Here is a 17,535-nt window from a genome sequence, read left to right as displayed (position 1 = left end):
TATTATAGGGATACCAGAAGAGGAAGAAAGAGGAAAAGGGATAGAAAGTGTCTTTGAAGAAATAATTGCTGAAAACTTCCCCAAACTGGGGGAGGAAATAATCGAACAGACCATGGAATTATACAGAACCCCCAACAGAAAGGATCCAAGGAGGACAACACCAAGACACATAATAATTAAAATGGCAAGGATCAAGGACAAGGAAAGAGTTTTAAAGGCAGCTAGAGAGAAAAAGGTCACCTATAAAGGAAAACCAATCAGGCTAACATCAGACTTCTCAACAGAAACCTTACAGGCCAGAAGAGAATGGCATGATATACTTAATGCAATGAAACAGAAGGGCCTTGAACCAAGGATACTGTATCCAGCACGACTATCATTTAAATATGATGGTGGGATCAAACAATTCCCAGACAAGCAAAAGCTGAGGGAATTTGCTTCCCACAAACCACCTCTACAGGGCATCCTACAGGGACTGCTCTAGATGGGAGCACCCCTAAAAAGAGCACAGAACAAAACACACAACATATGAAGAAGGGAGGAGGAGGAATAAGAAGGGAGAGAAGAAAAGACTCTCCAGACAGTGTATATAACAGCTCAATAAGCGAGCTAAGTTAGGCAGTAAGATACTAAAGAAGCTAACCTTGAACCTTTGGTAACCACGAATCTAAAGCCTGCAATGGCAATAAGTACATATCTTTCAATAGTCACCCTAAATGTAAATGGACTTAATGCACCAATCAAAAGACATAGAGTAATAGAATGGATAAAAAAGCAAGACCCATCTATATGCTGCTTACAAGAAACTCACCTTAAACCCAAAGATAAGCATAGACTAAAAGTCAAGGGATGGAAAAACATATTTCAGGCAAACAACAGTGAGAAGAAAGCAGGGGTTGCAGTACTAATATCAGACAAAATAGACTTCAAAACAAAGAAAGTAACAAGAGATAAAGAAGGCCACTACATAATGATAAAGGGCTTAGTCCAACAAGAGGATATAACCATTCTAAATATATATGCACCCAATACAGGAGCACCAGCATATGTGAAGCAAATACTAACAGAACTAAAGAGGGAAATAGACTGCAATGCATTCATTGTAGGAGACTTCAACACACCACTCACCCCAAAGGATAGATCCACCGGGCAGAAAATAAGTAAAGACACACAGGCACTGAACAACACACTAGAACAGATGGACCTAATAGACATCTATAGAACTTTACATCCAAAAGCAACAGGATATACATTCTTCTCAAGTGCACATGGAACATTCTCCAGAATAGACCACATACTAGCTCACAAAAAGAGCCTCAGTAAATTCCACAATATTGAAATTCTACCAACCAATTTTTCAGACCACAAAGGTATGAAAGTAGAAATAAATTCTACAAAGAAAACAAAAAGGCTCACAAACACATGGAGGCTTAACAACATGCTACTAAATAATCAATGGATCAATGAACAAATCAAAATAGAGATCAAGGAATATATAGAAACAAATGACAACAACAACACTAAGCCCCAACTTCTGTGGGATGCAGCGAAAGCAGTCTTAAGAGGAAAGTATATAGCAATCCAGGCACACTTGAAGAAGGAAGAACAATCCCAAATGAATAGTCTAACATCACAATTATTAAAACTGGAAAAAGAAGAACAAATGAGGCCTAAAGTCAGCAGAAGGAGGGACATAATAAAGATCAGAGAAGAAATAAACAAAATTGAGAAGAATAAAACAATAGCAAAAATCAACGAAACCAAGAGCTGGTTCTTTGAGAAAATAAACAAAATAGATAAGCCTCTAGCCCAACTTATTAAGAGAAAAAGAGAGTCAACACAAATCAACATAATCAGAAATGAGAATGGAAAAATCACGACAGACTCCACAGAAATACAAAGAATTATTAAAGACTACTATGAAAACCTATATGCCAACAAGCTGGAAAACCTAGAAGAAATGGACAACTTCCTAGAAAAATACAACCTCCCAAGACTGACCAAGGAAGAAACACAAAAGTTAAACAAACCAATTACAAGCAAAGAAATTGAAACAGTAATCAAAAAACTACCCAAGAACAAAACCCCGGGGCCGGACGGATTTACCTCGGAATTTTATCAGACACACAGAGAAGACATAATACCCATTCTCCTTAAAGTGTTCCACAAAATAGAAGAAGAGGGAATACTCCCAAACTCATTCTATGAAGCCAACATCACCCTAATACCAAAACCAGGCAAAGACCCCACCAAAAAAGAAAATTACAGACCAATATCCCTGATGAACGTAGATGCAAAAATACTCAATAAAATATTAGCAAACAGAATTCAACAGTATATCAAAAGGATCATACACCATGACCAAGTGGGGTTCATCCCAGGGATGCAAGGATGGTACAACATTCGAAAATCCATCAACATCATCCACCACATCAACAAAAAGAAAGACAAAAACCACATGATCATCTCCATAGATGCTGAAAAAGCATTTGACAAAATTCAACATCCATTCATGATAAAAACTCTCAGCAAAATGGGAATAGAGGGCAAGTACCTCAACATAATAAAGGCCATATATGATAAACCCACAGCCAGCATTATACTGAACAGCGAGAAGCTGAAAGCATTTCCACTGAGATCAGGAACCAGACAGGGATGCCCACTCTCCCCACTGTTATTTAACATAGTACTGGAGGTCCTAGCCACGGCAATCAGACAAAACAAAGAAATACAAGGAATCCAGATTGGTAAAGAAGAAGTTAAACTGTCACTATTTGCAGATGATATGATACTGTACATAAAAAACCCTAAAGACTCCACTCCAAAACTACTAGAACTGATATCGGAATACAGCAAAGTTGCAGGATACAAAATCAACACACAGAAATCTGTAGCTTTCCTATACACTAACAATGAATCAATAGAAAGAGAAATCAGGAAAACAATTCCATTCACCATTGCATCAAAAAGAATAAAATACCTAGGAATAAACCTAACCAAGGAAGTGAAAGACTTATACTCTGAAAACTACAAGTCACTCTTAAGAGAAATTAAAGGGGACACTAATAAATGGAAACTCATCCCATGCTCATGGCTAGGAAGAATTAATATCGTCAAAATGGCCATCCTGCCGAAAGCAATATACAAATTTGATGCAATCCCTCTCAAATTACCAGCAACATTCTTCAATGAATTGGAACAAATAATTCAAAAATTCATATGGAAACACCAAAGACCCCGAATAGCCAAAGCAATCCTGAAAAAGAAGAATAAAGTAGGGGGGATCTCACTCCCCAACTTCAAGCTCTACTACAAAGCCATAGTAATCAAGACAATTTGGTACTGGCACAAGAACAGAGCCACAGACCAGTGGAACAGATTAGAGACCCCAGAAATTAACCCAAACATATATGGTCAATTAATATTTGATAAAGGAGCCATGGACATACAATGGCAAAATGACAGTCTCTTCAACAGATGGTGCTGGCAAAACTGGACAGCTACATGTAGGAGAATGAAACTGGACCATTGTCTAACCCCATATACAAAGGTAAACTCAAAATGGATCAAAGACCTGAATGTAAGTCATGAAACCATTAAACTCTTGGAAAAAAACATAGGCAAAAACCTCTTAGACATAAACATGAGTGATCTCTTCTTGAACATATCTCCCCGGGCAAGGAAAACAACAGCAAAAATGAGCAAGTGGGACTACATTAAGCTGAAAAGCTTCTGTACAGCGAAAGACACCATCAATAGAACAAAAAGGAACCCTACAGTATGGGAGAATATATTTGAAAATGACAGATCTGATAAAGGCTTGACGTCCAGAATATATAAAGAGGTCACACGCCTCAACAAACAAAAAACAAATAACCCAATTAAAAAATGGGCAGAGGAACTGAACAGACAGTTCTCCAAAAAAGAAATACAGATGGCCAAGAGACACATGAAAAGATGCTCCACATCGCTAATTATCAGAGAAATGCAAATTAAAACTACAATGAGGTATCACCTCACACCAGTAAGGATAGCTGCCATCCAAAAGACAAAGAACAACAAATGTTGGCGAGGCTGTGGAGAAAGGGGAACCCTCCTACACTGCTGGTGGGAATGTAAATTAGTTCAACCATTGTGGAAAGCAGTATGGAGGTGCATCAAAATGCTCAAAACAGACCTACCATTTGACCCAGGAATTCCACTCCTAGGAATTTACCCTAAGAACGCAGCAATCAAGTTTGAGAAAGACAGATGCACTCCTATGTTTATCGCAGCACTATTTACAATAGCCAAGAATTGGAAGCAACCTAAATGTCCATCTGTAGATGAATGGATAAAGAAGATGTGGTACATATACACAATGGAATACTACTCAGCCATAAGAAGTGGAAAAATCCAACCATTTGCAGCAACATGGATGGAGCTGGAGAGTATTATGCTCAGTGAAATAAGCCAAGCGGAGAAAGAGAAATACCAAATGATTTCACTCATCTGAGGAGTATAGGAACAAAGGAAAAACTGAAGGAACAAAACAGCAGCAGAATTACAGGACCCAAAAATGGACTAACAGGTACCAAAGGGAAAGGAACTGGGGAGGATGGGTGGGCAGGGAGGGATAAGGGGGGGGGAAGAAGAAGGGAGGTATTAAGATTAGCATGCATGGGGGGAGGGAGAAAGGGGAGGGTGGGCTGCACAACACAGAGAGGACAAGTAGTGACTCTACAACATTTTGCTAAGCTGATGGACAGTAACCGTAATGTGGTTGTTAGGGGGGACCTGATATAGGGGAGAGCATAGTAAACATAGTATTCTTCAGGTAAGTGTAGATTAAAAATTAAAAAAAAAAAGAAAGAAAGAAAGAAAGAAAAGGGGGATTACTCCTTAACAGGATAAAACTATTGGTAAATCAAAGATCAACGCATGCTTTAAATATCCTTAATGTTGATCACTTAAAGGGTGTCAGATGATCAGCCATGGAGGTACTCTTTTCTGATAATATTCCTTTCTCTTAATTAAAAAAAAAAAAAAAAAAAAAAGCAGTTACTGTGTGCTGACCTCCAATGAGTTCTGCACAGTGGTATAGAGGGCATGTCAAAGTGTGGGCAAAGGGTCTGTTTGTTTCTACGCAGAAGATCAAGGCCTAGCTTGGATACCCAGAAAATGAACTAAGATACGATATGAGGAGGAGCTTCCGGCATCAGCACTCTCTGGAGGACTCGTGCCGGGGGATGATCATCAAAAAGCCTCCACAGGGATCCGGACGATGCTGCGGTTGTGGCTGCATCCAGCCCACCATCTCCTGGACTTGCCATAAGAAGGAGGAGGGAGATGTCTAGTCTGGCATGTGCATACAGTGAGACAACGAATTTGACTGGATCTGTACTGTTGGAACTCAACCAGGAGTTGGGAGGGGTGCAAGTTGTAGCACCCCAAAATCTCATGACTATAGACTATCTATGGTTAAAAGAACATATGGGATGTGAACAGATCCCAGAAATGGGCTGCTTTAATTTGTCTGATGGTTCAAGTACAGTTGGAAAATATCCATCATATCATAGATAAATTTTCACAAATGCCTAGGGTGCCTAAATGGTTTTCTTGGCTTCACTGGAGATGGCTGGTAATTATAGATTTGCTTTGTTTATGTCACCGTATTCCTATTATGTCAATATGTGTGTGCAAATTAGTTAGTAGTTTAAAACCTATACATACTTAAGGTACTATACAAGAAGATATGTCAAAGAAATAATCAATCCTCCCAAGTTTCCTTCATATGCTACATCTATAGCTTTTCTTCTTCCTTCCTAATTACAAACTTTAAATAGAATTCGTGCCTCATATCGAATTTACCGAGTATCATAATTCCTCCAGGTGGTAAAGATACCTCGAGACAAGTGCTGGGCATAGAAGCCACAGGGCATAAATCTGCAAAGAAGTAAAAAGCTAACCTTTGCAAACAATATGGCTTCTCTCTCACTTACCAATTTTACATTTCCCTGTATGGCCCCGGAAGATGACTGGTTAGCCAGAGACGGGTAAGATTCCTCAAGGGAGGAACAACCTAAGACAGGCACAGTCGCAGGGGGGCCATCAGGTGAGAATTTGGGGATCAACAGAGGTGAGGCTCAGAACCTCACCCCCCCTGCTTTGAGAGAAATCTTCTGCATCCGTGGATGTCTTGCTGCCCTTGTCTAGCCTGGATTAATACTTAGTCCATAGGCACACACCTGATCATCTGATCATCTACATTTGCCTTCTTACAGCACTAAACTATGTTTTCTACCTTTATCTTGCATCTACCTACCACTTCAGCATTTTATTAAAAATAAAAATAATAATAATAATAGGAGAAATGTGGGATCAACATATAAATCAAGTACAAAAATCAAATGAATATTCATATTTGACCTGATGGTTTATAGGTCATATTGCATGATCAAAACCGAAAGTTTCTGTGATGACTGCCCTTGTACTGTTCACCATGTAAGAATTTATTCACTCTGTAAGAATTCGTTCACCATGTAAGAACTTGTTCGTTATGCTTCAGAAGATTGGAGACTGACGAGAATTAGGCTTGAGATGGATTAATGATTGTACATTGAGCATTGACCCCCCTATACTGAATTTTATTGTTGTTAACAACCATTTGATCAATAAATATGAGAGATGCCCTCTCAAAAAAAAAAAAATAAATAAATAAAATAAATTGACCATAAAAAAAAAAAAAAAAAAAAAAAAAAAAAAAAAAAAAACATGTCTATATCATGACTCAAGGAGCATTATATCATTATATAAGGATCATACAATTGGCCAAAGAGGTAGCTGTCATTTGTGTGGTAAAACATCTTGGCAAATAAGAGCATTGAGGTTATACGTCTGTTTTTTAAAGTCTCCATTTACTAGCTGATAAGGATGACTTTTCCTAAATATTTTGCCAGTAATTGACACCTGGACTGTCTCAAAAGAAAGAAAACGCTGCTCAGAGTCTACAAATAAACAACTGCTTATATGGTTACTTTTGTAGGTATAAAAAGCAGGCTCTGATAATATATGTAAAGGCTATCTGTAAAGGATTTTTAAAAATGAGATCAGAGCTACTTAAGCTATTTCCTGTGTACTGATATGCTGCAATAAACACATATTTATTTATATAATAAATAGCTATTTAAGGTATTTCCTCTGTATTGGTATGCTGTGCTATTTTTGGAACAACCACTATTGATGAATTATTGAAAATGTTATGTTTTTTTGATAAGTTATATTCCTATTTGTTTTGGCCAAGCAATATAGGTAAATTACAAGGTATGATATTTCAGAAGGATTATATAAATTATAAACTCTTCCTTTGTAAGTTTGCCTTTTAAAATACCTTCATATAGATTCCATATGGTTGTATAACCATAAAGAAAAGAATAATACATACTGATAGATTATCTATATTTGGTTCAACCTCTAAAATATGTTGTGAACAAATCCGGTCTGTCAGCACACTTTTCTGTGTTGTTCTTGTCCTGGATTTTGAAGGGAGAGCCCTGTCCATATCTCATGAGACCCAGAGAAGTATGAACTATTCTTAGATTCAGATCTAAAGATTCACCTACTATAGACATTGAAACTTATCCTGGTTATTAAGAATATTTATTGCTTAATGAATGAATCCACAAAACTACTATAGGAAAACAGCAAAATAAAAGCTCCTTAATCTTGAAATGATTTCTTGGGTAAGCCACCAAAATACAGATAACAAAAGCTAAAATAAACAGGTGACACAACATTAAACTAAAAAGCTTTTTCACACCACAGGAAATAAAAATAAATTTAATAGAAGACCTATAGAATGAGAAAAATATTTTCAAACTGAATATCTGGTAACAGGTTAATAATAAAAATGTATTAAGGTCTCATACAACTCAATAGCACAAAAGAAAATTATTGATTAAAAAATTGACAAAGAACCTCTATGGACATTTTCCAAAGAAGATATACAAATGATGCAATAGGTACATGAAAAGGTGCCGGGCATCACCAAACACCAGGGAGATGCAACTCAAAACCATGAGATACTCTCTCACACCTGTTAGGATGGCTGTTATCAAAAAGAGAAGAGATAACCAATGTTGCTCAAGCTTTGGAGCAAAAAGAAACCCTTGTACAGTTGGTGGGAATGTAAAGTGGCACAACCATTATGGAACACAGTATGGAGGTTCTTGAACAAAAATTTAAAAATAGAACTAACCCATGATCCAGCAATCCCACTCCTGGTTATGTATTCAAGGGAAATGAAATCACGATCTTCAAGAGATATTTGCACTCTGTGTTTATTGCAGCATTACTCACAATAGCCAAGATATGGAACCTAAATGTCCTTTGACAGATGAATGGATGAAGAAACTGTGGTTTGTATATGTGTGTATGTATATGTGTGTGTGTGTATGTGTGCACACACAATGGAATGTTATTCAGTGATGAAAATGATAGAAAGCCTGGCATTTGTGACAACATGGATGAACTTGGAGAGCATTATGTTAAGTGAAATAAGCCAGAAAGAGAAAGACAAATAATGTAGAATATCACTTGTATGTGGAATCTAAAAAAAAAGTGCTGATTTTATAGAAACAAGTAGATTGGTAGTTGTCAGAGGCTGAAAGGGGAAACGAAGAAATACAAAGGGTACAAACTCAGTTACAAGAGGAATAAGTTGTGAGGATCCAATGTACAGTGTGATGTCTACAGATAGCAACATGGCATTGGTTATTGTATTCTTGAAAATTGTCTCAGAGTATAGCTTAAGCATTCTCACCATGGAAAATAGTTCACTATTTGCCATGCCTTAATTTTCATGACTTTGGTAAGGGTTCAACAATGTATATGCATATCAAATCATTACATTGTATACTTTTCAGTATGTACAATTTTATTTGTCAAATATTACTCAATTAAATTGGCACGAATGAGTGAATAAATAAATACTTGTTGACCCCAAATTCATCTTGGGTACCTTTATTTTATAGTTTGGGTAAATATGATATGATTATTTCCAAGGAAGAGACTGACTAAAAATCTAATATGGAATTGGAATATCCCACTTCCCCTCTCATTTTTACAAATGAGAATGTACCCACACCATGAGAGAGAGACACATATTCTTGTATATTGGCTCTATTCTCTCACAGTAAAAAATTTTTATTGCATATTATTTACCTCTTTCTCTTTTATACTACTGAGTTTAAATCCTGATTCTTCCCCTTACTACCTTAGGATAGTTACTTAACTGGTCTATCCTTCAGTTTTCTCACTGGTAGAGTAGGAATAATAGTACTGTGGGTATATAATGCAGGGTTATTGTGAGGACTGAATCAGCTAATACATACCAAGCACTTACCTGTGTAAGCATACTGAACCAAGGAGTTAAGTGCATTAGGATCAATTCCTTCCATCTTGACCTCTTCTTGTGTGGCTTCACACATGTTGGTAGTAAACATCACAGCAAAATAATCTGACATAGCACTGAGGACCAACCTGGAAATAGAAATGTTTCACAGGAATTTAAATTAGTCCATAATCTCACAGAAAAGCATGAAGTGCAGACAGTAAGTTTGTAACACTGGTAACTCTGTTTTCTGCATAAATCTTTCACAGTTCATTAAAGTGCTATGAATTAGAAAGGTAAAATGAGATGATTTTCTTTTAAAGGGTTCATCAATTTCTCCCTAGCTTGACTCTTTTAAGTATCACACAGGGCGATGAATCAAATATGCTACTGCATTTTCAATACAGGAAGATAAACATCCGTTTTCCTTAGTGTTCCAATTTGTAATCAATGGACTGATTTTTGTTGATTCATACTTGGTTACACTCACCAAATGTTCTGTCTGCATAAGGATACTTACCGATGGGCTGGGATTCGCATGTTTCCAGCAACGAGTATCACATCACACAGTCTTTTCTCTTTCCAGTAGTTCTCTATTTTATGGAGAGTTTTCTCTGCATGGTTTACAGCACGGAACTCCTCCTCAGATTTGCTGACATCCATTTTTTCAGGGTGTTGCGTATCTAATCTAAAAGAGGGTGAGCGTGAGAATATGTGAGTGCAAATGTCCCATGGAAATTTAGACATATCAACGACAAGAAATATATTGTATTAAAGTAAAATTGAAATTTGCCCTCCGATTTTAAATATTTCACTGTGATTACTACCTAACCTCCCATCAAAGTGATGTGTCATGATTAGTATTTATACGTGGCATGGAACCATAAAGGGGTATGGTTTAGCTGCAGGGCTACTGGTAACTGCCATATGAACAATCATAAACTTCAAAATACCACCCTTTGTTTGATTTTTATTGATATCACAGCTTTGCCATTAGGCATGAAATTGTAGGCATGATTTAAAATATTTTTCAAGTTTGAAAGTTATCAAGGTACTCATAACATATGAGAAATATTTCTTGAAGAATCTCAAGCCTGAGAGTTTGGTTACACTCTACATGTGAATCCCATTAAGAAAATATACAACTTCCATCTTTTATATCTTTTCTCAGATTTAATGGGATACAATTGACATATAGCATTGAATAATTTTAGGTGTGCAATATGATTATTTGAAAATATATATTGTATATGATTTCAATAAGTTTAGTTAGAACACCGAACACTTCACATAGTTACTATCTTGTGTGTGTGGCAGGAACATTTAAGACATACTCTCTCAGCAATTTTCAAGTGTCCAATACAGTATTGTTAAGTATAGTTACCATGCTGTACATTAGATCCCCAAAACTTACTCATCTTCTAACTAGAAGTTGTACCTTTTCACTATTTAGGCAAATATGGTAACTGTTGAATTTACAATAAGGGAAGCTGTTTATATGTCCTTTCAACATCACACAACAGCAGAATTTAAACACTAACACAAGCACATAGAGGCTTACAATCAGTAGAAACTTAAAAATTTGATGGTTGGATGAACACACTTAGATACTTTGATTGTTACCTTTCTTGCTTCCAGGCATCATTTTCCAACCACCCAGTTAAGATTAATTTTAAGTTCCCCCACCCCCAATTCAGCCTGTGCTTTTTTAAAAATTACATAATTACTATTGTTTAATTACAATTTTTATAAATGATATAAGGGGTGCCTACCGGAGTGTATAAACAAGAGATCAGATACACCCTATTCCATTTTATCTTTGTAAACTATGACTCCACTTCCACAGTAGTAGTTTGAATCTTTTTATAATCCTATTTCCTCTTATTAAAACTTGAAATAAGGTGCTTAAAACTGTAAAAACTCCACAAACACTAATTTAGTTTGTAAGGTAATTTACAATTCTCCAGACAGGTGAGTTGATGAGGCCCTGATAAATGGTGGCAAGGGGGGATGGAAAAGAAAAGTTTTAAAAATATGCAGGGAGTAAAATTGATGTGTTAACTAATAAATAAGGAGGGGAAGAGAGAAGGAAGTTTTAACAGAGACATCTAGAGGGCAGAGGAGAAATAGATTATTAAGATGATTATTTTAATTTTGGACATGTAAATTTTTATAAGCCTCTGAAATATTTAGGTAGATATTTTGGTAGGCAACTAAAATTTAAGCATAGAACTGAGGAGTATGTTCAAAGCTGTAAATACAGCTTTGGAAACCATAAGCATATGGGTCCCCGAATAAAACCATAAAAACAGATGAAGTTGGCTCTAGAGAGTACGTAAAAAGAGAGGACAATTATCACCTTTCATCATCACCAAATCTCTGCATTTCAGGTACCTTAAATTCTGATGCTGTCCCAGATGACTATTTTATTTTATTTATTTATTTTTTGAGAGGGCATCTGTCATATTTATTGATCAAATGGTTGTTAACAACAATAAAATTCTGTATAGGGGACTCAATGCACAATCATTAATCAACCCCAAGCCTAATTCTCAACAGTCTCCAATCTTCTGAAGCATGGTGAACAAGTTCTTACATAGTGAATAGGTTCTTACATGGTGAACAGTGCAAGGGCAATCATCACAGAAACTTTCGGTTTTGATCACGCATCATGAACTATAAACAATCAGGTCAAATATGATTATTCGTTTGATTTTTATACTTGATTTATATGTGAATCCCACATTTCTCCCTTATTATTATTATTATTATTATTTTTAATAAAATGCTGAAGTGGTAGGTAGATGCAAGATAAAGGTAGAAAACATAGTTTAGTGCTGTAAGAGGGCAAATGTAGATTATCAGGTATGTGCCTATAGACTAAGTATTAATCCAAGCTACACAAGGGCAACAAAACATCCACGGATGCAGAAGATTTCTCTCAAAACAGGGGGGGGGGAGCTGAGGTTCTAAGCCTCACCTCTGTTGATCCCCAATTTCTCACCTGATGGCCCCCCTGCAACTGTGCCTGTCTTAGGTTGTTCCTCCCTCGAGGAATCTTACCCATCTCTGTCAGCCTGTGCTTTTTAAAATACAATTGGTCCAGGGTGATATTACTCTTTGTTTAGTTCAAATAAATGATTCACCTCTGAATCTTCTTTGGGACTTTAAGTTACTCTACTATATGGATCATCAGGATAGCATGATATGAATATCCTAAAATTGCCTGCTACAAAATGAGCCTGTTTTCATCTGTTTTGGAAAGGAACAATCCCTTGTCACCACAGACTGGAAAGCATTTCGGTTTCAGTCAACCCACTTATCCTAATCTTTACCCTGCTCAGGTAATGGTTTGATTGACACCGAATCAATCAAACATCAAATGTCTATTTATCTTAGATATCCTCACATATACTCCACCATGTATTAGAATGGGCATATTGTAAAGGAAGAATATGTTTTGGGAAGTTCTGGCCAGGAAATAATTTTATTCTGTGAATGTTCTTCAGCCTAATTTGGTTAAGGATACAAAAGTATCTTTAATTTAATCTTGTAACATAAGGAATGAAGTTAGATTTTTATTTGGCGTCCTTTTTCTTTTTTAATGTAAGCATTTATAACTACAAATTATCTTCTTAGCACTGCTTTTGCTGTATCCTGTATGTTTTGGTATGCTGAGGCTTCATTTCCATTGACTCAAGATATTTTCTAATTACACCTGTGATTTTATGTTTGGCCTATTGATGGTTTAAGTGTGTCTTGAAATTTCCACATATTGGGGGATTTTCTAATTTTCCTTCTATTAATTTTTGTTTTCATGTCATTGTTATCAGAAAAGGCACTTTGCATCATTTAAATCTTTAATGTATTAAATTTTGCAGTCAAAGTACGAGCTAATCTTGGGAACATCCCACATGCACTTGAGAAAAATCTGTATTTTTCTATTATTTGGTGGACTGTTCTCTGTAGGTCTGTTTGGTCAATTAATCTATAGTACTGCTGAAGTCCTCTATTTCCTTATTGAAGTCATGTCTGATTGTTCTTTGGATTATTTATACTGGGGTATCAATATTACATAGTTCCATCTAATATCATTGTAGCTCCATCTAATTCTCCCTTCAATTCTGTCAGTGTTTGTTTCATATATTTAGGAGATCTGGTGTTTGTTGCTTCTATCTTTATAATTCTTATATCTTATTAATAAATAAGTATACCCTTTTATCAGTATCATCTCGTTTGTTTTTTGTAATAGCTTTTGACTTATCCTATTTTGTTTGATACAATATAGCTACTCCCGCTCTTTTTTGGTTGCTATTTACATGAAATATATATTGCATCCTTGACTGTTCTTAATCTGAAGTGAATTTCTTCCAGATAGTATAAAATAATCTATTGAAAAATCTTTTAAAAATATCTGTTCTGCCAATCCATGTCCTTTGATAGGGAAGCTTAATCCATTCATATTTAAAGTAATTACAGATAGAAAAGGTCTTAAAATTGCTATTACGTTCTTTGTTTTCTGTATGTGTTATAATAACTTTTTGTTCCTCATGTACTCCATCACTGCCTTTCTTTCTTGTTTATTTGATTTTTTTGTAGTAAAATGTTTTGATTCCCCATTTCCATTTGTGGTGTTTTATAGCTGTTTTCTTTGTGGTTACCATGGAGGTTACATATGACATTGTAAAGTCATAACAATCTTGTAATCTGATACCAACTTAACTTCAGTCACATAGAGAAACTGTTATGCTCCTCCCTTTCTGTTACAGACACCACAAATTACATTTTAATGTACTGCATACCCATAGATTTCTAATTGTGTTTATTTGACTTTCAAATACTGTAGAAGAATAAAAGGTAGAGTTATGAACCAATATTTACAATAATACTGATTTTTATATTTGTCATGCATCTTCCTTTATCTGAGGACATTGTATTTTTGTTTGGCTTCAAGCTACTGTCCAGCATCCTTTCATTTCAACTTGACGGACTCCCCTTAACAGTTCTCGTTAGACAAATCTAGTGGTAATAAAGTGTCTCAGTATTTGTTTACTGGAACTATCTTAATTTATCCCCCACTTTTGAGGGACAGTTTTGCCAGATACAGAATTTTCAGCTGATATATTTAAACTGCTGAAAGGAAAAAATGTTATCATCCCAGTCCGCAAAGTTTCTGCTGAGGGAACCACTGATTGATGATTCCTTATATTGATGAGTTACTTCTTTTTTGCTGCTTTCAAGATGCTCTGTCTTTTACTTTTGATGTTTTGACTACAATGTGTCTTATCTGAGTCTCTGGGTTTATCTTACTTGGAGTCATTTGTCTACTTGTATTTTAAATCTATATCTTTCTTCAACTTTGGGTAATTCTCTGCCATTATTTCTTCAAAGAAGCTCTCTGATCCTTGTACTCTCTCTTCTCCGTCTGGGATTTCATTATGCATATATTGTTCTGTCTGATGATGCCACACAAGTCTCTAAGGATATATTCATTGTTTTTCATTATTTTTTCTTGGCATGTCTCAGATTTGATAATTTCATATACTCTGTTCACAGATTCTTTCTTTTGCTGGTTCAAGTCTCTTGCTGAAGCCTTCTAGTGAACTTTTCAATTAAGAATTATATTTTTCAGCTCCAATTTTTCTTTGCCCTTTTTTATAATTTCTATCTCTTTGTTGATATTCTTATTTTGTTTATATATTGTTTCCCTGATTTCCTTTAGTTCTTTTGCTAAGTTTTTTCCTTTAGCTCTTTGAGGATATTTAAAATAGTTGTTTAAATTCTTCATCTAAAAAGTCTCAAATCTGTGGTTCTTTAGAGTCAGTTTTTGGATGTTTATTTTGCTCCTTCTTAATGAGCCCTGTTTCCACGTTTCTTTATCTGCCTGGTGATCTCTTGTTAAAATTGGGTTTTGGGAAAACAGGCACCTTTCCTAATCTTTGCATAATGGCTTTGTGTGGGAGATATCTTTCACTAATCAGCCCAACATGAAGATTTAAGGACTTCTCAGGCCTTTTCTGGGTATGCAATTTTTGTGGGCTTGCACATGTGCTTTTTACCCCATTCTCTCATGAACATGGCTGCTTATGCATGTCTTAATTTGTCTAAGTCTCACCCCTGCTTCTTGAGGCCTTAAATATTCTATTTATTCCTTTCTTCATAATCTGTTACCCCCAGGTGTCTGTAGGTCTCCAGCCCCCCTGCAGTTTTCATGTGCTATGGTGTCTGCCACTCTCTCCTGTGTTTTCCAACCTCAGATCCAAACTATGCTGCCATTCTCATCTGAGTTATGATTTAGGCAACACTGAAATCAGTTTCTTAGGTAGCTTAGCGACAGGACAGAATATTTCAAACAAGTTCAACTCTTGTCCTTGTATCTTGAAGGGGAAATAAAAAAAATAAGTTGCATTCCTCCAACTATGCCATGCCACCATGGGAAGGGGGTGGTACAAGAGCAAGCATCAAGGCCATGAAACTTCCTACTGACTTGAAAGTGACTTTTCCTTCCTTGGGCATTTGTTTTGTTGCTGCATATCTTTGCCTTGTTTCCAGAGCTCCCATAAAGCTATTTTAATCAGTCTGTGATTATTTACTTCATGTTTCCAGTGGGGAACAAGAGTCTGGAGCTCCTTATTCAACCATTGTGCTGTCATAACAGAAGCTTAGATTGTCTGATTTTATTTCATTGTAAAATATTTGAGGTTCCTGTGTTTTCCTGAGTAGCAGTTTTTAAAACAGACATCAGAAAAATAAATCTTTGAGATTCCATTTGCTGTAAAACTATTTTGTAACTATTTTATTTTGAGAAAGAATGGAAGGCTTTATCTTCAAGAAATCAGTGTGAGTGTTAATTTTGGCAGCCTATTTAGAAGGCTACTTGGCAATATAAATTAAAAAAATTAAAACATGTGTATTCTGTAAAGAATTCTTGGGGAGCCTCAGAGAAGCGTCCTAGTTCACAGCTGGAAATCTGAATGCAATTACATTAGAGAGTGTGCCTTTCACCATAGTTCAAATGTTGTAAAAGTGCAGAGTGACGAAGTGCTAACAGAGAGTGTATAACTTAATATTTATGCATTTCTGTTCTCTAAGAGCTTCATAACCCTTTTTGATTTTTTTTGTCACAAGTTCATTCTATTTTTCAAGTGAGCCATGGAGGTTAAATGGAAACTCAGCCTTCTAATGGTGCTCCATTAGAAGGATATAATATGTTTTCATGTAATAAGTTTTCAAAACTCATTATAGAAAGGATGATGTTCTTACTGAAGGAATACAAAGCTGCACCCAAAAAATTAATTTCTGTTTTGTTTTTGATACTTAGTGATACTTGACCATCAGAGAAACATTACTTTCTGAAATCCAGGGGACAACCTTATTGCTTAAATAAAATTTTTGTACTGACTCTTTCTTGGAGAGCTATTAAAGCTTTACCTATGTGCTTTACCTGGAAAATAGAAGGCACCCAGTAAATGACTGATGAATGCATTAATTTATGTACATTTTAATGCTACTGCAGCTTGAACTTTACTACATGTGGAGTCATGGAAATGGACAAAATGAACCTCAGAAACAAATCACAAACTTAAAGTTTTCTCTTGCTAACATAACTGTGGTACATATTGAGAGGTTTGCCATCATGCAGATATTTTGATTCTGGGTGTAAGCCAACATTCTAAACCTAGAGTAGATAGAGAATTTTCTCTTAAGAAATGAGGTATCTATCGTTTTGCATAAAATAAATACTTTAATTAATCACAGGTTATCATATTTTAAGATACACTGTTTTAAATGACTGAAATTGTTATTTGAAAAGAAATATTATATATAGGTAATATAAAGCAAGAGTCTACAAGGTTTCCACTAAACCCAAAGCTTATGGCCGTCTGTAAAGGTGAGATAGGGACCATGGGTTTAGGCAGAGTAGGGTGACAGTCTCCAGAGAAAAAGCAGAACAAGACAATTACAGTCAGAACAATGTAACAATATGCCAAGAAGTCCCTATCGAAACTGTGTTAAGCATTATGCAAAGTCAGAGTCACACTCATTCTCTAGGGTAAAGATACCAGACTAGGAATATAGACATCTTCAGTGAGATCAGTTAAAGCTCAAAAGGCCGGGAGCAACTTGGCCTGGAATGTTTGAGTGTTCTGCAGATAAAGAGAAAT

The 17,535-nt window shown here is 35.9% G+C and overlaps 1 protein-coding gene across 1 annotated transcript in view; it reads right to left on the bottom strand.

The window, feature by feature from the left end:
* Positions 1–17,535, bottom strand: part of LOC108384091 (kelch-like protein 4) — a 74,217-nt gene that overhangs the window by 33,864 nt on the left and 22,818 nt on the right. Inside the window, exons 3-4 of the mRNA XM_073227768.1 lie at positions 9,891–10,058; positions 9,383–9,519 (exon numbers count right to left, since the gene is read on the bottom strand). Coding sequence (XP_073083869.1) covers positions 9,383–9,519; positions 9,891–10,058 — 305 coding nt within the window. The remainder of the gene's footprint in view (positions 1–9,382; positions 9,520–9,890; positions 10,059–17,535) is intronic.

The sequence above is a fragment of the Manis javanica genome, chromosome X (genome assembly GCF_040802235.1).
Source record: "Manis javanica isolate MJ-LG chromosome X, MJ_LKY, whole genome shotgun sequence".
NCBI lineage: Eukaryota > Metazoa > Chordata > Mammalia > Pholidota > Manidae > Manis > Manis javanica.
The sequence above is the reverse complement of the archived record's forward strand: the minus strand, read 5'-3'. Positions and strand labels throughout refer to the sequence as shown.